The 23,345-nt window shown below is 41.7% G+C and overlaps 1 protein-coding gene across 1 annotated transcript in view; it reads left to right on the top strand.

Annotated features, from left to right (window-relative positions):
- MYO1D (myosin ID) overlaps positions 1-23,345 on the top strand; it is a 360,182-nt gene that overhangs the window by 187,116 nt on the left and 149,721 nt on the right. The window contains 3 exon segments of the mRNA NM_001075838.2: positions 12,875-13,098; positions 17,794-17,938; positions 18,679-18,783. Of these exon segments, the coding sequence (NP_001069306.1) occupies positions 12,875-13,098; positions 17,794-17,938; positions 18,679-18,783 (474 nt within the window).

Here is a 23,345-nt window from a genome sequence, read left to right on the forward strand (position 1 = left end):
AGGTTAGCTTGTATCAATTTAGTTAATTCTTTTTAGCTCTTCAAATGGTGGAGTTTGGTAAGGAGTACTTAAATATGTGGCAGTTGGAAATGGGTAATGGCAGCAATTCTCCTTTAGAATTAGAATTGGTGCAATGATACTCCTAAAATGCTATTTTAAAAAGCAGAAAACACCACAAGTACCATACAGTACGAGGCTGGTTAACTGAATTACATGCATGTTTCTTGCTGAGTACTGTGAGGCTGTTCAGAATCATGTTATAAGAAGGTATTTGATCACATGGGGAAATGTGCTTGATGTATAACATAAAAAGCATTGCAAAGCACTTTATGATTATTATGTGTTCTCAACTTTGTGTCAAATATGTGTATAACCAAAGAAGAAAAATGAGTACATTTGACTGCACTCAATTTTTTTTAAAAAGCAACTTCTCTATGGTAGTATATTACAAACAGTATCAAAAGATCATTGGCATACTGGAAAAAATATTTAAAACACTAATAACAAAAGAATGGTTCCCTTAATTTATATAGAGCTTGTACAAATCAGTAAAAAAAAAGATCCAAAGAAAATGGATTGAAAAAAAGGGAAATATGCAGTTTATAAAAAGGAATTTAAATGGAAAACCTACAGGGTCCTACTGTAGAGCACAGGAAACTCTGCTCAATGTTATGTGGCAGCCTGGATGGGAGAGGAGTTTAGGGGAGAATGGAGCCCACCTGAAACTGTCACGACATTGTTAATCAGCTATACTCCAATATAAAATAAAATTAAATAATTTCATCTTAACAAAACTATATTGTATTTATATTAGTTGGAAAATTATATTCCTGTTGATTCATTTTAAATCTGTTCCGACTTGATTGGTATATAATTAAGAAACTTCAGTCTTCAAATACTATGTTATAAAACATATCTTGGAAAATTAATAGATCAGGTACTAGAATTTTTCAGATCTGTTTCTGGATTTTCAGTAATATAGTGATAGCTGTGTGCACAAATATAAAACCTCAACATCACTGAGAAAACCTAGCATTTTACTCTAGATTTTTCTCTGAATAGTAACATTTCTGTCTCACCCACAACATATTCTAGCATGAGCTATTCATTATTCTGACCATGTGGTACCTACTATTATGATAAATCATGCACGCAGACAGTGCAGTTGTATTCTCTTTTTCCCCCCCTCTCTTTGGCACTGAGTAATAACCAGGAGTGATCTTTCATAGTTATTTAATCATATCATGTTCAACTTGTGTACATTTGAAGTGTTAAAAAAATATCTGTCCTTAGTAAGTGTGCTTCCTATCCTGCGATTCCTCCTTACATTCATTACAGGCCAAGACAGAAAATGGAAAGAGGAAGCATATTTGATGTAAGGACCTTTTCCAGATTACTTCCTTCTCCCTAGATTCTGAAATTCCCCTCCAGAAAGCATCCTCACTCGTATCCCCATCGGTGTGGACACTGGGGACTAATGGCATGTTTGGGGTACAGGGATATATTAAAAGAGCCAGACTCAACAAAACCCTGCTGCCACCATCACCCATTGCCTGCAGCAAGAGCCAGGCTCCTAACAAGAGCTGCAAATATTAATTGCATCCCTGTGTAGAAGCAGTTTTAGGTCTGAAAAATGACTGTTTCTCAAAGCCAAGCATTTGCCAGCAAAATGTAATGCTTGACTTCAAGAAACTTACGTCAGATGTATGGCCCTGCTTTTTTAATGTTGAATTATTAGACAGAGAAACATAAAGCAGCAAGGTACAAAAATATGTCAAGTATAAGTGCTTCTAAAAACCTGTTTTTAATGTATGTCCAGAGTCTAGCATAAGGCCTGGTATATAGTAATGGAATAATGTTTTCTCTCCCTAGTCTGAGGAGTAATCACAATAACCAGATGAGAATCAAAGATACTGGTTGTCAGTGCCATGTGTGTGCACTGTGGATCAGAAAGAACCTCTAACACTTTAAAAGTTTTGTTCGTTATCGGTAGCTGTTGTGATAGAATATGAATATGTGTTCTTATAAAGCATCTGAAGCCTGCAAAGTAGTATGCAGGGAATGCTGGCCTCTCTAGGGAAAGATTCTTTCCACTCCACCCCCAAACTCCAAGCCAGCCGGGGAGCTGTCCCTCTGGCAGTGCTGACTTCCTTGAAAGAGCCTCACTGTGATAGGAAGTCAAGCTTCGTTTCATGGAGATTTCCTTCATTACATGTGGACTTTGACCAGATCTTACTTTTTAAGGGATTAGTTGTAGTTGTTTTCCAGCTATCTCATAGGCATATGTAGTTTTCCCTAGAATATCATAGATGTTCCCGTTTTTTCCTGGTTCTCCTATAAAAACCATTAAATACAGAAGGAATTTGGGAAATTCTGCTATTAATTGTTGTTGTTCAGTTCCTCAGTCATCTCTGACTCTTTGTGACCCTATGGACTGCAGCACATCAGGCTTCCCTGTCCTTCACCATCTCTCAGAGCTCTTATATTAATAGACCAAACAAATGTTCAGTAACTCTTATTATGACACTGTGGCATAAGGGGATAGTGTATCTTGATCCCCTTCAAAATGAATGAGTAATCTGTGTACAAAGGATTCTGTAATTAAATATGTTTTAAAAATTTGGTTGAACAAAGTTAGAATAGATTTATTTACATGGAACTTCTCAGAGCTTTAAATATATCAAATGTATGTTATGAATCTCTGAAAAGGAATTGCAGTATGCAGCCTTCCTGAACTTACTGAAAATGGAACGCTTTTTTTTTCCCAGGGGGCATTTCAAAGGCCCTGTGTCCCCAAATTCACTTTTGAAACTCAAAAGAATGTTGGGGTGCACCTTTGGCTGGGCCTTTCAAATACTGGTTATTGTCTGAGTTTTTGAGTGATCTAGGTAACCATTCAAAATTGAGATCATTTGCAAGCATCTGAAGCAAAGGTTACTAGGTTTTTTTGTGTTTTTTTTTTAAGGCATTCTGCATGTTCTAGATGCCAGACATAAAGGAAGAAAAGTCAGAACATTTGTTATATAAGATAAAAGCCCAACCTGTCCCCTGACTGGTTCATGAGCCACCTCCGTCTTAGATGACAGTGACTCTGTGGGTGGAGAAAGCAGCAGGTGTCTTCACACAAGCCTAAAACAGACACCTCATTGGATCTGCTGAAATGCCTAAACACTTGACCCATACCCTGAAGTTCTGTGTCAAGAAGCAGTTTTGAAATAGCCTTGACCTGAGCGATTTTGAAGATGAATGATCAACTTTGTACCTCTTCTTTTAAGGAAAAACAAAAAAAAAGATTTTAAACCAAACAGAAGAAAGTAGCCGCTTCAGTAAACTCCACAGACTGTTTACTTTTGAACAAAACTGAATCCTGAAAGGCCCATCAGAATGACTTAACCTGTTAGCTGAAATAATTTTGCTTTCAAAATAATTGCAATTTGAGTTTTGACAGAGTTAATGTTAAGCTAATCTTCTGACAGTAGTTGACTGGGAGGTTCAGTTGCTTCTGGAAGTTACAGTTACAAGGAGGTTATCAGACTACAGCATTGTTGTATTAGCAACAGTTGTGGGCACTAAAGGATCGCTGGGCTAATGGATCTGACCAAGGCCAGATAGAAAACATATGAGTCCCAAATGAAGGTTCATGAGACCAAAGTAAAGCTCAGGGGTGATCGTTTCTAAATCATACACCCCTACACACACAGCTAAGTTCATCAGGATAATTTATAATGATCAAACTCACACATGCTGTTTTTTCGGGGGTGGGCATCTCTTTAGTTGAATGGTTTACATCTGTTTATTGACTGAAGATCTCGTTACTTCATCATTTCTTTTTAAATTTTCATTTTGTACTGGAATATAGTTGATTTACAATGCCGTGTTAGTTTCAGGTGTATGGCAAGATGATTCAATTATACACATACAGGTATCTATTCTTTTTCACATTCTTTTCTCATATAGGTCATTACAGAATTTTCAGAGTATTGATTAGAGCTCCCTGTGCTATACAGTTTGTTCTTGTTACCTATTTTATATATAGTAGTATGTATATGTTAGTCCCAAACTTGTTTTCTAAGTCTGTTTCTGTTTTGTAAATCCATTTATATCATTTTTTTTAGATTCCACTTACGTGTGGAATTAAAGTAATATCATATGGTATTTGTCTTTGACTTACTTCACTTGGTGTATTTCATTATTGCTTAATTTGTCCCTTAAACTATCTGAAAATGGTAACTTATCCGTGAAACCAAGGAATTTTGTGTTAAAATTTATGCTAAGAAACTACAGATTATATTCACTGAGTCTTACTTTCTTCTTCATACATATTAACTTGCTATTCTGATTAAAAAAAAAAAAGGGTACTCTAGCATTTTAAAAATAGTACATCAGATCTTTATTCATGTTATCCCTCATGGAGATATTTGAGTTGAAAAGGAACAACTCAGAAAATGTTTTCTTTGAATCGTCCTTTAAAATAACTCTTGGAGAGGCCAGGCCTTCATTAATCAATCATGAGATATTCCAAAATGGATGTCGTATTCTAAATATGATGGGGTGTATGGATACCAAAGACAGATTTTGTGTACCCTACAATTTTGTCAAAGTTCAGCCTGGTACCTAAATAAATTCTCCTGTACCCCAACTCCTTGACACCCATAAACTGTTAGAACTTGGCCAGAAAATCTATATGGAAGATAGAAATTGAAAGATGATTCTACCAAAAGTTGTCCCTAGGCATAGAGGGCCTGGGAAGCTTAGAAGCTGGAATTTTGAAGGATTCTGGTTATAGAAACCAAGAGAATATCCAATTCAGGGCAACAGGGGGCTACTTGAAGACAGCCCGAATGGTCCTAGCACCCATAATGACTAGAAAACAAAAACATGAAGAACTAGAGAAAAACAGAAAGCTGATCTATGTTTGTTTTTGAAGTTAAACTGAAGATATATAATTGACCTGCTTCTTAATAGAGTGTAACCTAGAATCCTATATCTTTTGCAAAGTGTATCTTGTACTTTAATGACTGCCAGATGTTTTGCAATGCCTGACCACCGCAGAAGTACGTGCCAGAGGAAAACATGGTAGAATCAAGATGGTATTATAAAACATCTGGTTACACATGACAGACTGTGTTTATATCCACTCCCCCTCAGAACCCCTCAATTAGCAGTTAAGGGATGAAAATTGGAGAAACCCACAAGGACAAATACAACCATAGTGGAAATAACAGCAGACAAGAGGCATCAATGTAATTTTGGAAGTGAACATGTGGTGAGTCCCCCAGGCCAGTGGAGAAAGCTGAAATCTAAGTGTCTGCAGAGAAGAAGGCGGACAAGCAAGCCAGATCACCCCGCCATGGGGCTGCAGGAAGATTCAGGGTGGGGAGGAACAGGTACCTCTGTAGGTAGGGGAGAGCGGTAGAGCTGAAGGGGGAGATTGGTTGAAACTCTAAGTGTGCGTACTAAGTCACTTCAGTCATGTCTGACTCTGTGACCCCATGGACTGTAGCCCATCAGGCTCCTCTGTCCATGGAACTCTCCAGGCAAGAATACTGGAGTGGGTTGTCATGCCCTCCTCCAGGAGATCTTCCCGACCCAGGGATCAAGCCCTCATCTCTTACATTCCCTGCATCAGTAGGCAGGTTCTTTACCACTAGCTCCACCTGGGAATCTGTATAAGAGCAGTTATATACCCAGGCCTCCCAGCCTCACAAAGCTGAGGGCTGCCTCAGTCTCATTTTGATAGAAGATAAGAAATTTACTCTGAAGAAACTGAACCAGAAAAGCTCTGGCTTAGGGATACCAGGAACCAGTGGAGAAGGGTTACGCACCATATTGAAACCAAGTATATTAAGTGAAAGTCTAGATACTAAAGATTCCCTCCAGTCCTCTTCACTCAGAATTCTGGGAGCAAAGAGAAAACAATTTAAAATACAGACGTTCCTGGGGTCCCCCACAGCTGGTTGACCCCCACCTAATCACCCTGTAGTGAAGTCCACCACCCATATCCACACACACACACACACACCCCCCCCACATCTTCTTTATCCATTCATCTGTCGATGGACATTTAGATTGTTTCCACGTCTTGCCTATTGTGAATAGTGCTAAGAGCAACATGCTTTTAAGAGGGCTATTTGTAGAACAAGGATGAGCTCTTAAAAGTGGGAAACATGATGATAAAAATGAAAGATTTAGTATCTGGCTTGCAAGATGAAGTTGAAAACATTCAGTCACTCAACAAATACTACTGGGTTGCTTCTACGTCCTTGGCTCTGTTTGAGGCAGTAGAGATTCGTCTGTGGACAAAAGAGGCAAAGATCCTGGCCTAGCAGAGCTTAAATTCCTGTAGAGGGAGAGCATAAACAATACAATAATATGGAAGTTACAGATGTTGTAAAGTGTGAAGTGCTGGAGGCAAGAGAAAAAGTAGAGCCTGGTGCAGAGAATGAGGAGTGCCAAGGCTGGGGGCGGGGTGGGGGAGGTGTGGGGGGGGTGGCGGGTGGTGCAGCAGAGACAAGAGGAATTTTTACATATAATGGTTAGGGCCTGGTTTATTGGGAAGGTGACATTTGTGCAGACTAGAGAGTGAGGAAGATAGCTAGGTGGTATCTGGAGGAAGATCCTTCCAGCAGAGGGGACAATTAGTGGAAAGGCCCGGAGACCAGAGGCTGGTGCAGGGCAAAGCAGGGTCCAGTGTGGCTGGAGTGAGCCAGGGAGAGGACAGTGGGAGGGGCTGCGTGGAGATTGTACCAGACTATGTGGGTCCTGTGGGCCACAGGAGGGACTTTGGCTTTCACTCTAGGCAAGACAGAGATGGAGCACAGTGGCAGAGTCTTAGGCAGAGAAGAGACAGGATCTGACTTTGGTCCTAAAAGGATCACTTGGCTGCGAAATTGACATGTATACACTATTGATACTCTGTATAAAATGGCTAACCAATGAGAACCTACTGTATACCACAGGAAACTCTACTCCGGGCTCAGTGCTGACCTAAATGAGAAAGTGAAAGGTGCTCAGTCACGTCTGACTCTTTGTGACTCCACGGACTATACAGCCCATTAATTTCTCCCGGCCAGGATACTGGAGTGGGTAGCCTTTCCCTTCTCCAGGGGGGTCTTCTCAACCCAGGGATCAAACCCAGATCTCCCACATTGTGGGCGGATTGTTTACCCGCTGAGCTATCAGGGAAGCCTGACCTAAATGGGAAGGAAATCCAAACAAGAGGGGATATATGTTTGCATATAACTGATTCACTTTGCTGAACCGTAGAAACTAACACAACATTGTAAAGCAAATATACTCCAATAAAATTGTGTTTTAAAAGGAAACAATAAATTTTTTACAAAAATGAAATTGACTGTAGGGGGTCAAGGTACTGAAGAGAAGAATTGGGTCCAAAATTCAGTAGCAGGGATGTGCCCTGTGGCTCTAATGTTCTCTTCTTATATATCTCAGTTGTAACTTCCAAGTTGGCCACTCTCTTCACCTCTATCTTCAGTTCCACCTAAGAAATGACTTGCTTGCCCTCTCCTCTGTCAGTCTGCCTTCTGCCTTACAGCGTCTGATAACTTCCTCGCCAGGTCCCGTCATATTTCCTTCAGCTTTTGGCTCCCTGTCTATTGCGTCCGATCCTAAAGCACACAGTATATTGTGGTTTCCACTTTCAGCGTTCATGTTGTTGATGAGGCCCTCTCTGGCTCCCTTGATTGTTGCTGAACCTCTCCAGGCATATTCAAATGCTCATTAAGCATTTGCTTATTGAATATAACAGTTAATTTTCTCCTTTCTGACACTCCATCATCAGGCAAAGTCCTCTCTGGAGTCCTCTTTATATGACTTGAAGAACTCCACAGTTTAAGCTCTTTAAACAAAGAGGGAAATGGGAAAAATCTGTCTCATACCTTAAATTTCAACCTTCAGACCCTTGATGAGAAAATTAACAACAGCCTTTCCCACACAAATGCAAACTTCTATGGGAGCGTATTGGTTTAAACCAACTAGGCTTTGATTATAAGGAAAAATACATGAATTTTTTTTTTTTTTTTTTTGCATAGAATCATTTGTCTCTGTAGTGTCTCATTGCTACTTTTTCTCTGATGTTAGAAAAGTAAATAAAGCCTAAGGGACTCCTGATAAAGTTGATGGTGTGACTGCAAGCTCATGAAAGTCCTCTCCCCTAAATTTGCTGAAATGAACAAAAATGTAAAAGTAACATTTTAAAAGGTTATTATTAAAATGTTCGTTTTGATCATAAAGGAGAGCACGCCATCAACCCTGAAAGCAAGAAAAGTTCCCAAGTTCATACTATAAACTTGAGAAGTGTTATCCAAAAACTGAAATTGGACCGAATTGAAAGACGCTGCTAAAAAGAAATATATGTATTCTTCAAAGACAAGAATGAAATGTGGAAAAGTACAAGGAGGGAATTCTGAAAAGTCTCACTGTTTTTCAAGGCTCTGGCCTTATGTATAAGGGTTCCTAGAGAGAAGGGTTGGTACAACCACCTCCATCAGGAACCCTTTCTTCCATCAAGAGGACTGATCCCCACCCCAACCCCCACCAGGCGAGAAGAGTACATCAGTAAGTAGGCGAGACTTTGGTACGTCAGTAAGTGGGCATGAAAGAGGGGAAGCTTCTGCTGGGGATAATTCCTACGGCCAAACCAAGGAAAAGCTTCACAAGACACAGGGAAAGACTGTGTGTCCCCAGCCAAGCCAAAAGCCGATGATACCCCCCTTACTCACTGAAGCAAAGCTCCGATGCATTGATTCCATTCGTATTAAGGAAAGAAGTCAGTGGTCATCCACAGCCCCAGCTCTCTCTCCACCATTCTTGGGCAGCTGAAAGCCCAGATAAGGCATATCAATCATGGACACCCAGTCCATGTTATCATTAGAAGAATAAAATAACACACCATCAAACACTATCCAGGGCAAATGGCATACTGAGGAGGAATGGTTCACATTCATCAGAGTTTCCAGGCCACACTGACTGGTGACCGAGGCAGAAAATCTGCACAAACAAAAAGAGAAAGTAGCACAGGGACTTGCCTGGTGGTCCAGTGGCTAAGACTCTGAGCTCCCAATGCCAGGGACCCAGGTTCGATCCCTGGCCAAGGAACTAGATCCCACATGCCGCAGCCAAATAAATAAACAAATAAATGTTTAAAAGGAAAGAAAGTAGCACAGCCTCCTGAAGACAAGGCCTAGATTTCAAATAGTCCTACCCACCGATGCATACTGAGTTCCAGATACCCGCCAGACACTATTTTCAGTGTCCTGTGTATAGTGAAACCTTTAATCTTCACACCACTGCTACAAGATCAGCACCATCATCATCCACATCTTTTTTAAATTTAATTTTATTTTATTTTTGGCTGTGCTGGGTCTTGGTTGCCGTGCTCGGACTTTCTCTAGTTGTGGTGAGCGGGGTCTGCTCTCCAGTTGCGGTGCCCAGGCTTCTCATTGCGGTAGTTTCTCTTGTTGCAGAGTACAGCCTCCAGAGCGTTGGCTCAGTAGTTGTGACGCGTGGGCTTAGTTGCTCCGTGGCACGTGGGCTCTTCCCAGACCAGGGGTTGAACCCATGTCCCCTGCACCGGCAGGCGGATTCTCAACCACTGGACCACCAGGGAAGTCCTATCATCCTCATCTTATGGATAAAAACGCGAAAGGCACAGAGGGATTGGGAAGTTTGCCCCAGTTCACCCAGCTGGCTGGAGTGGGCCAGGATTTTGACACAGTCTGGTCCAGAGCCTGTTCTCCACTCCTCTGCCCTTATACCCCAGGAAACAAGTATTTTAGGCAACTGCTTTGTACTCTCAAGGAAATTAAAGAGAATAGAAATTTACTGGCCATGCATCCTTTTTTGGAAGCTACTGGAGGGAGGGAAACCAAGATGAAGACGTTAAGTTCAAGAATCGGGGATCTAATGTGGAAGAGACCTTTAAAAGTCCCAGAATAGGAACTGTGGAGTGAGCTCAAAGAGCATGCGGACATAGGGAGCATCAAAGAAAACACATTCTAGTGATGAGCTTGACAATTGGAAACATTGTTGCTGATCATTTGATGAGTCTGGTAGAACATTTGGAAAAATTAGCATAAGTATTTAGGAAATAAGGCACATTTTTAAAAAACCAGACAGTTATTACCTGTAAAAGCAAGTTTATATAATAAAGTAAAGGAATGGTAGCCAATTATGCTCCTTAGCACAGTGATGAACCAAATTCATATATAACATATATTATGTATACATGTATTATACAAATTATTCATGCAACCTATAATATAGCTAATATAACATGTAACAGTATAAACACTTTAAAATTTTGATGTAATTATTATTGAGTGATAAAGGAATAGTAACAGTGATGATGAAAGAGCTAACTCACCAACTTTTGTAATTTGGATAGGGTCTAAAAAGATTCACCAAGAAATAAGAGCCTATATGTATTATCTGTAAATACCAGAAGCAATTAGAATAGCTGGAATGGAATGACACTGTAAGCTGAGGCAGTGGGCTTAGGTGGGCAACTGTCTTTTTTTATAGTATTTTTGTGCTGTTTGATTTTTTAGCTACACAAAACCTAATTTAACCAAGACACAGATGAAATCTCCAAGGCTGTCAAAAACAAACAAAAAACCCTACCCCTTAAAAAGCACTTACACATTTTTTTTCAGATTACTGAAGAGTCTAACCAAAAACATTTTAACAAAAACCTCTATAAAACACTTCTTAAAAATTAAAGATTGATTTCCTATATAGATGTGGCTCCAGGGAGTCTTAATAGCCTTTCTCTTAAAAAAAAAAAAAAAGCAACAAACAGTATGAGAATTTAAAAATGTGTTTTCTTTAAGCAATTGAATCACACACTTCCACCCTGTAATTGTACTCTTGGTTTTTCAAGATACTAAAGAAGGGACCTCTATTTTAGCACTTGGGTGGAGGCCTCACACGGCCACGTGTGTGATGGATTCAGCTACAGGAGGAAAGGCATCTTGGCACACACAGCCATGAGTCACTTCTCACTGCCTCTTTGTCTCTATATATTCTGCTTATACATGAGCTCCAGGTTCATCACAAATTGCTCTGGTCGTGTTTCCCTCACATGTCACGGTTTCTCTTGATCCGTTAGTTCCTCTTTGGGGTCCGTGAATGGCCTCCGCATGTTAGTGCAGCAGGCTGGAAAGGAGGGGCAGTGCAACCTCGTGGGATGTTTAGGAACCTTTGTGAAAACCAGCCTAAAATGGCTAAATGAAAGAGGCATCGGGGAGCTCTCCTCGGTGTTCTGGGGTGTCCTAATGGGAAGGAAATCTAAAAAAGAGCGGCTATATGGATACAAATGGTTGATTCACTTTGCTCTGCAGCAAGGAATTACTATAACATTATGAAGCAACTATACGCCAATAGAAGTTAATAAAAATTTTTTTAATCACCTGGGGAAAAAAATAGAGAAAGAAAACGGCATCACAGGACTTCCATGGTGGTGCCGTGGATAAGAATCCACCTGCCGGTGCAGGAGACGAGGGTTCAATTCCTGGTCCAGGAACATCCCACATGGCACGGAGCAACTAAGCGTGTGCACCACGGCTACTGAGCCCACGTGCTGCAACTGCTGAAGCCTGCACGGTCTGTCTACAGCCTGTGCTCCCAACAAGAGACGCCACCCCACTAAGAAGCCCACGCACCGCAATGAGGAGGAGCCCCCTCGCCACTAGACAGAAGGTGATGCAGCAATGAAGACCCAGCACAAACATACATAAATAAATACTATTTTTTGAAAAAGGCATCACCTAAGTTTTTCTGTGAGAAATTGGTGGCCACAGATGGGGATCTAAGAAGAAATAAAAGAACCCTGAGCAATCCTGGAGAATTCATACTGTGTGGGCTTTGAATTAGAGGTTGAATTTCTTGGTCCTGAGAGTCCAGAGACAGGGAGGGAAATAGTACCATCAACCTAAGAATTCAGACAGTCATTTAAGTAGCAGCAGTGAGTATCACCTGGACGGTGGTGGCAGTTCGTCCGAGGAGGTTATCCAAGAAAACAGTGAGGAAGTTTGGGGTCTTGGGACTCTAGTAGCAGAAAGGAAAAGAAAGCAATTTATACTGGAAATACTGCACAAGAAAAGATACATTTGGTAATAGCATAGTTAGGGGAAGAGTCAATGATGAAGATTATACCATATTTCTTTTTACTTGAGAGGTTGAGAAGGATGGGATCCTGAGACAAATATAAGTAATCTATGACTTCACTATGCTTGGATAAAGCAGGCACTGAAATGTTTACATATTGTCTGATTGATTTCTGAGCACTGCAAACATTGGACATAGATTCTGTGATATCATTCATCTGTTTTTTACCCTTTCCCCAGGAATACATCTAAATTCACAGGAGTTTACATAACACCCAGGGAGGGGGGCTTCACAGACCGTGAATAAATCAGTTCCTAACTCCACTGCAACATTATAGTAGCAGCCGATGTGTGTAGTCTGTGCAAAGCTAGGTTTCATAAAAGAACTGTGGATGTTGATGGCTTTGGGTTCTGACTCATCTTGCTTCCTTTCAACATTCTTAAAATATTTATCCAAGGATAATGGTATTTTGGCTTTCTTCTTTTCGTGACCTTAGAGTTAGAACAGGGCTCTGCTTCAGACTCCACACGCTTCTTTGTGGATAATAAACCCCCTAGACTCTGAGTCAAAATGATGGGTGTGCCTCCTGGCACCATCTGTTGGTGGCAGGCAGAATTGACATGCTTCGGCTTGGGCTGATCTTATGATGTATGCAAATTTCCAGGTTGAGCATCTAAGTAAAGGAGTGTCTGTGATTTCAAAGTGATCCAGCAACATCTTCCTTTTTTTATTTTCCTCGATCATGAAGGTGTGGCGGGGCACCCTGGCCCGCATGCGGTACAAGAGGACGAAAGCAGCGCTGACGATTATCAGATACTACCGTCGCTACAAGGTCAAGTCCTACATCCACGAGGTGGCCAGGCGCTTCCACGGCATCAAGACCATGAGGGACTACGGCAAGCACGTGCAGTGGCCAACCCCGCCGAAAGTTCTTCACCGTTTCGAGGAGGTCCTACAGGCAGTTTTTAATAGGTAAGAACCTGTGGATATGTGCAGCGTCCACGTATGACAGCACACTTATTAGATAAAGTTACAAACCTGAGGCCATGATATTAGCTCTGCTGTTTGCTATATTTTTCCCAGGTGGCTCAGACGGTAAACAATCTGCCTGCAACGCAGGAGACACAAGTTTGATCCCTGGGTGGGGAATATCCCCTGGAGGGGAGGGCATGGCAACCCTCTCCAGTATTCTTGCCTGGAAAACCCCATGGACAGAGGATCCTGGCGGGCTACAATTCATGGGGTCACAAAGAATTGGATACGACTGAGCATCTAACACTTCCATTGGCTTTTACCTTGTGTCTCCACCTTCATGATTTCACTGTCAAAGGGCATCTGCTTACCCCTCAGAAAATAGAACAGTCTACGTATTTTTCCTGTAGCAGTGGTCAGTGGTATGCCACAAGGCCCAGGTCAAGCCATGTTTAAGATAAGCTATTAGCATGATGTCTCTACTTTCTTCTATTTTTTGCTCTTAGAATTACCACATATCACTCATACTAGGAAGTCTGTTATCCTTTCAGAGCAGTGGTTCTCTGTCCACAGCTGACATTCACAAAAAGTTTGTAAAATACAGTGAGGCCCAGGTCCTACCTCTGAAAAGTCCTGTTTAATGGTGCTGGGGAGCACAGCCCAAGCGGAGGTCCTGGGTGATTTTAAAATAAAGAAAAACACTGTTATAGAGCAAGCTATTTTTAAAAACAAGTAAGTAAGTAAATTAACATCCGTGTCACATTTGATACCTTCCCAGCTAATCTTCATTTTTTTATAAACTTCCCTGAATCTGACTTTGTAGTTATTCATAGCTTCTTCTTGTTTTTTTAAGCTTGTTTGTTGCCAGCATGCACCGGATATATTTAGCTATGTCTTACATACAGCATCTAGTCACATAAACGAAGTTGTATGTGTGTTTTTAGTCCCTAAGACGCGTCTGACCCTTTGCAACCCCAAGCACTGTAGCCCTCCAGGCTCCTCTGTCCATGGGATTGTCCAGGCGGGAGTACTGGAGTGGGTTGCCAGTTCCTTTTCTAGAGGATCTTCCTGACCCATTGCAGGTAGATTCTTTAGCTCTTGAGCCATTGTTGTTCAGTCCCTAAATCGTATCCTACTCTTTGTGACCCCACGGACTGCAGCACGCCAGGCTTCCCTGTCCTTCACTATCTTCCAGAGTTTCCTCAGACTCGTGTCCATTGAGTCAGTGATGCTATCCAACCAGCTCATCCTCTGAGCCTCTGGGGAAGCCCTATAAACTAAACTGTGCTAAATCGCTTCAGTCATGTCTGACTCTTTGCAACCCTATGGACTATAGCATGCCAGGCTCCTCTAAGCTAATGGTTCTCAAATATGGTCATTTGGCATCATGGTATTCTACCAAGTACACCATGAACTGATTGATGTGTTGAATGTAAACTGGTGGCAAATATCAAAAGATTAAAAAAAAAAAAAGATTTTTTTTTTTTTAAAAAGGGAGGAAAGCTCTTTGATATGTATCTCATTTGCTTTCAAAAAAAAAAAAAGGTTTGCTCATACAAAGAAAAAAATAGGACAGGAGAAAATTAATGAACGCAAAAGAACCTCAACCCTCCACTGTCCAGTGTGACCCATAACTGTCAGCTGTAAAGCTCGGCAGAGCCTTCTTAGTGTGCAGATTCATTTTTTCCATGAATTATATCATCTGTCACCTGCACTTTTTACATAATCTAAAAAGTAAGGAAGCAATACCTGAATACATGTCATTTTTTAAGGGACATAATATAGAATTTTATAGGATATAAAGTTGAAATCCTCCACACTGTCTCTTGTCTTTTCTTTCTTTCCCCTAAGATAAGCGCTTATTAACAATTAGTTTGTACCCTTCTAAATCTTTGTCTATACATTTACAAGCATATAATGCCCATATAAGAGAAGTATGATATAGTGGTTAAGAACGTGAACACTGGAATCTAGCTGCCACTGACCAGCTGTGTAACCTTGGACAAATGAATTAACCTCTCTGTGCCTCTGTTTTCTTCTCTGGAAAAGGGCCGTTATCATAGCACCCATTCATAGGGTTCTGAAAGGATTATGAGTAAATAGATATAAAGCATTTCAGATAGTGCCTGCACATAGTAAGTACTGTGGAACTGTTTGCTCATACTATCTGGGTTTCTTTCCCTCTCTTTATTTCCACAGTTCAGTTCAGTTGCTCAGTCTTGTCCGACTCTTTGCGACCCCGTGGACTGCAGCACGCCAGGCCTCCCTGTCCATCACCAACTCCCGGAGTTTACTCAAATTCATGTCCATTGAGTCGGTGATGCCATCCAACCATCTCATCCTCTGTCGTCCCCTTCTCCTCCTGCCTTCAGTCTTTCCCAGCATCAGGGTCTTTTCAAATGAGTCAGCTCTTCATATCAGGTGGCCAAAGTATAGGAGTTTCAGCTTCAGCATCAGCCCTTCCAATGAATATTCAGGACTGATTTCTTTTAGGATGGACTGGTTGGATCTCCTTGCAGTCCAAGAGACTCTCAAGAGTCTTCTCCAACACCACAGTTCAAAAGCATCAATTCTTCTGTGCTCAGCTTTCTTTATAAGCAGGAATCTATGTGTGGCTGTATGACTTTACTTAAAAATAAGTCTTGGAGACCTGTCCATCACAGTAAATAAAGATCTATGTTATAATTTTAGCAGCTGCAAAGAATTATTGATTTTGATAATGTTGCAGTGTAGACTGTACAGTCTTCTTTTTTAAGGCTTGGAGGTTTTATGTATGGCCTAGAATTGATTATTTTGTGTAAAATTCAGTTGATTTACTCAGCAAATATTTACTGAGCACCTGCTGTGTCAGAGCCACTGACCTAGGTTTCGTGTGGATACAGTGATAAATAAGAAAGCTGTGAAAGACCGTCCCCAGCCTTCTTAAGACTTACAGTCAACGAGCATTTTGAAAATAATACATCTGCTCTGTGTGTTGATTGTACACACACACACACACACACACACACACACAGTCTTGCCAGTTGGATTAATCTGGTTCAAAGGCACTCTTTTCCTGTAAAGGGCCAGATAGTAAATATTTTAGGGCTTATGGGCTCCACATGGTCTTTGTCACATAGTTTTGTTTTGTTGAACACGTAAAAACTATTCTTAGCTCCATGGGTGAGATTTGGCACGGGCTGTGGTTTACCAACCCCTGGTCTCATTGCTGCATGGTATTTAACTGATCCTTGCACTTTTGATCTGTAGAATCCTGAGAGAAGTGTGTTCAAGGATTTTGCTCTGAATCGCGGGGCCTTGTTTTCTTATAACATCTCTGTGCTTCTAGCTTCAGCCACCTTCTCATTCCTCACAGCAGTTCTTTTTCATCCTGGGAAGGCCGGGTGCCTTCCTCACACCCAGCTTCTTCCTGGGGTCAAGGCTGCTGAGCTTGCCAGCAGCAGCTGTTGTCCGCTGCATGTATTTAGGAGATGGAGGTTTGCTTGATCAGGAGGAGAAGTGTGTGCTCATCCCCCACCCCGCCCGCCTACCCCCCAGGTTGGGTGGGTCAGGTCTGAATTCCCCAGCACAGCTCTTTGCCACAGGCCCCTGGGGTCAGTCCGCGGTGGACCCGGTCCTGGGCCACGGTGGGCAGTGAAGAGGGGACAGACTGACCCAACACATGGCCTCCATGGCACTGTGGGTTCTGGCCCCAGCTCTCTCCCCGACACGCCCTCTTCGGTCCCCCTCCCGCAGGTTCCTGCTCCGGCTCACAGGACTCCTTGCTGTCCCCTCAGACACCAAGCCAGCTCACACGTTAGAATCTTGGCGCTCACTGTTTTCTCGTCCTAAACACTCTTGCCCAAGCATCCATACAGCGGGCCCTGCCACTTCCTGCTCCTCTGTCCTTGTCAGGGTGCCTCCAGACCAGCCTCAGCGTCTGACGCCTGCTCTCTGCTCCTTCCCTCTGTCGCACTCCTCTCCCCGGTTCCTTGTCGTGTTTTCTTTCATAGCCCTAATTCCATCATCCACACTGGGTGTCTACTCACTCGCTTATTTCTCATCTGCCTCTGCTTTCTGGGGCTTCCCTGGTGGCTCTGTGGTCAAGAACCTGCCTGCTGATACAGGAGACATATGAGATATGGGCTCAATCCCTAGGTTGGGAAGATCCCCTGGAGGAAGGCATGGTAACCCTCTCTAGTATTCTTGCCTGGAGAACCCCATGGACAGTGGATTCTGGTGGGCTACAATCCATGGGCTCACAAAGAGTCAGACATAACTGAGCAACTAACACTAAACTCTGCTTTCTAGAACATCAGCACCTAGCAGAAAGGGTCTGTCTGTTTACAGCTGTGCCTCTGCTCCCTAGAACAGCATCTGAAGTTTAGTAAGTGCCTAGAAAACATTTGATGAGTGAATGAATGATGAAGCCAGAGTTCTTATGCCCTAACTATAGATATTAAGAGAGTCCATGTATCCCTAAGTTCTGGTTGCTTCCAAAACATGCAAACAGCAAAGGAAGTTTTACAAAAATCTCTCTCCACATAAAACTGTTACGTCGTTTAACACGTTCTATGTATATTTTGGAAGGTTTTTTTTTTTTTCAGGGTGATGTGGAAGTAATTTAATTCTACTTAAAGGCAGCTTCAGTTATTTTTGAGAATGAATAGGATGGTATTTTTAAAGTCTTAAAACATTTTGTTTGTTTACTTATAGATGGAGAGCATCCCAACTTATCAAGACCATACCTGCTTCAGACTTGCCTCAAGTGAGAGCAAAGGTTGCAGCCGTGGAAATGTTGAAGGGTCAAAGGGCTGACCTTGGGCTCCAGAGAGCCTGGGAGGGCAACTATCTTGCTTCGGTAAGTCCAAGAGAACCAAGTGCAATCTACTTCCGCTCCTTTAACAAAGAAAGAGAAGACGTTTTCTCCAGGAATTTATAGAAAGACTAAGACACCTTCAGAAGCTAAATCTTACGGGAGATACTAAACTAAAAGACTGTACTGCTTCTAAGTGTACCACATGGGTATGTCCCTCACTTTAAAGAGAGTTATCAGGACTTCCCTGGTGGGCCGGTGGTAGAGAATCTCCCTTGCAATGCAGGGGACACTGGTTTGATCCTTGGTTGGGGAAGTAAGATCCCACATCCTCAGGGCAACTAAGCCCTGAGCCACAATAATTGAGACCGTGCTCGAGAGCCTGTGAGCCACAACTAAAAGCTGATGCAGCCAAATAAATAAATATTAAACCAGAAAGAGAGAGAGTGTTCTCTGCCTTCTATCCATATGAATTAGGTACATTCAATAACCTGGCTTTGATCATTTAAACCTTCTCTTGCATAATTCAGCAACTATTTTTAATTACCCACCTTTGTATCAGTTATTCCCAGCGCTGTATTTCATCCTCTCTCCCATTCTTGATTTTTAAAATATTCTAGGATCTTTGGTGTTAGAATAACCCTTTAGTAGCTTATCATCTGGGGTGGGGAGGTGAAAAGGACCTGTGTGAAAATACATGAGCAGAGGTATAAAGCAGTAACAGATGATGTTTTCATCTAAAATGTTAAGCACACACCTTTTACCACATTTCCTGTCTCTTTCAGAAACCAGATACACCTCAGACCTCAGGCACATTCGTGCCCGTTGCGAATGAACTAAAACGGAAGGACAAATACATGAACGTCCTCTTCTCCTGTCACGTCCGTAAGGTAAGGCAGGCTGGAAACAGACCTCCCTGAAAGAAAAGACTGATTCAGGTGAAACTGACTTAGCTATGACCACAGCCAGACGGAACAAGAGGTCCATGACTGGCTACATCATCCACAGGCTCTACCTGCTTATATGGTGAAGCACTGACGGAATGACTGAAGTGACTACAATATTAGGGTTAGGCTATAAAGTCTAATTAGGGAGTGAATATTTCCAGGCAGGAGGAAACGTGGACATACCCCTAAGAATGAAGAACAGGAAAAGTGGTAGCTACATGGGTAAATATATTATCTTTTTCCTATCAGTTAAATCTCTTTAAAAGATCATTGACTGTACTTCAGTGTTCATAGCAGCATTCTTCACAGTAGTTAAAGGTAGAAACAGCCCAAATGTTCATCAACAGATATTTGAATAAAGAATACACATATCCATCCAATGGAATACTATTCAGCCATGACGGGATGAAATGCATGCTGCAGGGTGATGCACCTTGAAGATATTTGATAAGACACAAAAGGACAAGTATTGTTTGACTCCACTTCCATGAAATATCTGGAACAGTCAAATTAATAGAAATAGCAAGTGGAACTGTCATTACCAGGCGCTGAGAGGAGTGGGTAGTGTATGTGTTCTTACATAATGGATGTTAGCATTCAGATATTCTGTGGAAGAAGAGATCAACTCAATATTATACAGACTTTTTAACAAACTAGAGAGCAGCCTGTTTTAAACGTCGAATGAAATGTCACCATGGAAAGCTTGCTGGTAGTATCTTGGTTACCAAAGTGTAGAGTCGAATTCTGAACTCTAGATCCAGAAATTCTATTTGATCAGTATACCTAGAGTTCATGAGACAACCAAGAAGTGACTTTTGCTAACCAGATTCGCACACCCACACAAAACAGTATAAGCCATGATGCCAGTTTTTTTAATTTGACAAAGGAATGTACCATTTTAGTGAATTCTCATATCCACTATCTAGGATACTTCCTTTCTAGTATCACGGTCAAATTAGTCATCAGGACAACTGATCAGAGAGAGCCGGATGGTTTTGAGAATTACATCATCTGCTTAGAAAAACCTGGCATCCCTAATTCTATCTTTCTAGTGATGACAATTTGATGTCTGACAACATGTGTCTCCCTAGGTCCTACTGCAGAAAAACAAACGGAAAATGTTTTAGTCATGCTTCTGTATTTCTAAGTGCAATGCAAAATAATACACTGTGTTTCTTCACATCATAGCTTACATAATGTCATCTTTAGCAACTTTCCAGTCGTCCAGGACATATGTAGGTAAACTTGATATGATTTTAGTCAAGTCCTCCTTTATGTTTTGGTTCTTTCTGAAACAACCACTTTCCATAGCTACAGCCATAAAAGGGCTTCCCAGGCGGTGCTAGTGGTAAAGCACCTACCTGCTTAATGCAGGAAACATTAGAGACATGCATTTGATCCCTGGGTCAGGAAGATTCCCCTGAAGGGCATAACAACCCTCTCCAGTATTCTTTCTTGCCTGGAGAATCCCCATGGACAGAGGAGCCTGGCAGGCCACAGTCCATAGGGTCACAAAGAGTAGGATGTGACTGAAGCGGCTTAGCACACACACAGCTATAAAATGTCCTTTAAGGTGGGAGACCTGTGCAAATAGTTCAGTTCAGTTCAGTTGCTCAGTCATGTCCGACTCTTTGCGACCCCATGAACTGCAGCACGCCAGGCCTCCCTGTCCATCACCAACTCCCGGAGTTCACTCAAACTCATGTCCATCAAGTCGGTGATGCCATCCAGCCATCTCATCCTCTGTCGTCCCCTTCTCCTCCTGCCCCCAATCCCTCCCAGCATCAGAGTCTTTTCCAATGAGTCAACTCTTCCCATGAGGTGGCCAAAGTACTGGAGTTTCAGCTTCAGCATCAGTCCCTCCAGTGAACACCCAGGGCTGATCTCCTTTAGGATGGACTGGTTGTACTCTCACCCATAATGTGTTTTCTCCTGGTCTGACTCCAGGGAAACTTTATATCTGGCCCCTGTGGAGCTGACAAAACCTACAGACAGATCCCTAGAAGTGTTCAGGCAAGAGCAAGATAACTAGAGATTTTTCTCTGGTTGAGGATTTTAGCTTGGGTAATAGAAGAAATCAGATAAGAGCCTATCTAACACTGAATCTGTGATCAAGTTTTTCTATTACTTTATGATTTAAGAGGAAGAAAAATTATGTCCCTTCCTATGTTAGAATTACTTTAAATCTGAATTTATAAATTCACATTTGTTTCGAAAACATTTGTCTTTGATTTGTTTTGATTCAGCTAAGTTATGCAACTCAAAGCTTTTCCTTGGTTACATTAATGTCCTTCCCACTCACTTGATTTATGCATTAAGGATGATTTGAGCTGCTAAAGCTCAAGGTAAAGACTTATGACCTGTGCTCCTTAGAAATTACATTTCTGCATAAAAAGAATGTAATATTTCTAAACAGTGCTTCAGTGGAATTGTTGCTTTGAGGGTTTTGTCTGTTGGTTTCCAGATTGACTCATGGACATATCATCTGAAGAGCTAGAGTCTGCACTTGAGCACTATGGCCTACTGTTTTTCAAATCTTGCGTGACCTTGAGAAGTGATGCAACAAGTTGTTTTTTTCCATATTCGTTTGCAGCACACTTAATCTGTTTCCCCGTGTGATCTCACAAAAGATGAGGAGCCCGACTTTTACTTGCTATTCAAATTCCATGTTAGAGGTTGTTTTCCATATCCTAAGATGGATACAAATGACTAGTGTTCTCCAAGAGGGTTTTCACAAACCAGTGTTCCCTTAAATATGATTTTTTTTTTAAAGAATTCTACAAGTAAGTGTATTCAGGAAAAAAGTGTGCAAGTGTTAGTCGCTCAGTCACATCTGACTGTTTGCAACCCCATGGACTGTAGCCCACCGGGCTCTTCTGTCCATGAAATTTCCCAGGCAAGAATACTGGAGCAGGTTGTCGTTTCCTACTCCAGAGGATCTTCCTAATCCAGGGATCGAACCCGGGTCTCTCACATTCTTTACCATCTGAACCACCAGGAATGATGGGTTAAACATGCTCTTATAATGCAGAATTGTATGAAACTTGATGTATCGGTGGGCTCTGAACACCCCAGGGGAGGCTGTGGTTTGCAGTTCCTCAAACCAGTTTGACTTGGAACCCTGTCTCTCACAAAGCATCGCAGGAGGTTGTGCAAAACAGCTTGGAAAAACTATGCAGAAACTCTGCAAGCACCTTGCTTCAAGTAGGCTGACAGGTGCTGGTTTTCCTTTATGGCAAAAAAAAATGTTGCGACATGAAGTAAATCATTGCTACCAAGAGTAGTTATTATTTTACCACATAGAGTCTGTTTTCATCTTAATTACAGATACGACTGAGTGACTAACACTTTCACTTTTCATTGAGATATGATTCACATAACATATCTTTCACCATTTTAAAGTGCATGAATTTAGAATAGGGTTGAATACCCCTCACTAAAACCAGTTGTCGACATTTTCATTAACCTGTAAAGAAACCCCACACCCCTTAGCTGTCCCCCCATGCCGAAACCTCCCCTTTCCCCCAGCCCAGGGAAGCCACTAATCTATGCTCTGTTTGTATAGACTTGCTTATTCTGGACTTTTCATATGAATGGAATTGTAAACACACGGTCCTTTGTGACTGGCTTCTTGGCATGCTGTCGGGGTTCTTTCATGGTGTAGCAGGTATCAAGACGTCATTCTTTTTATTGCCAATTATATTCCATTGTACGGATAGATCACATTTTATTTATTCGTTCCTCGGTTAATGGACATTGGGCTGTTTCTACTTTGCAGCCGTTATGATTAAGGCAGCTGTTAACATTCAGGCACAAGTGTTTCCGTGGATGTGTTTTCAGTTCCCTTGGGTATATCTTAACAGGGGACTTTGTGAGCCAGGTGGGCATTCTGTGTTTAACTGTTTCAGGAGCTGCCAGGCTGTTTTCCAAAGGGACTGTATCATCTTAGACCCCCACTAGTAGTAATGACGGATCCACTTTCTCCACACCCAGGCCAGCATTTGTTACTGTCCGTCTTTTATATTATTGCCATCCTAGTGGGCGTGAGGTGGTATATCTCACTGTGGTTCTGATGTGTGTTTTTCTGATGGCCAGTGATCTCAAGCACCTTTTCATGTTTTTCTACAGCCACATGTATATCTTCTCCGGAGAAATGTCTCCTCAAATTCTTTACCCATTTAAAAAAATTTTTTTGGTCTTTTCATTATTGAGTTATGTACTCTAGGTACAACATATATTCTTAATGTATTCATTAAATAAGAGTTTTTTTTTCAGATATATGATTTGCAAAAATTTTCTCCTGTGGGTTGCCTATTCACTTCTGTTGTACTGTCTGGGTTACATGTTTTTTGTTCTTATGCGTTTTTCTTGTTTTCCCTGATAAATTGTAAAACTGTGACCTTTACATTGTAAAAGTCCACAAATCTGGAAGCACCTACTCCTTTTCCATCTCTTTTGCATCCAGTAGAGTGGTCATAGCTGGATAACATCTATTATAGAATTTG

The sequence above is a fragment of the Bos taurus genome, chromosome 19, assembly GCF_002263795.3.
Source record: "Bos taurus isolate L1 Dominette 01449 registration number 42190680 breed Hereford chromosome 19, ARS-UCD2.0, whole genome shotgun sequence".
Classification (NCBI taxonomy): Eukaryota; Metazoa; Chordata; class Mammalia; order Artiodactyla; family Bovidae; genus Bos; species Bos taurus.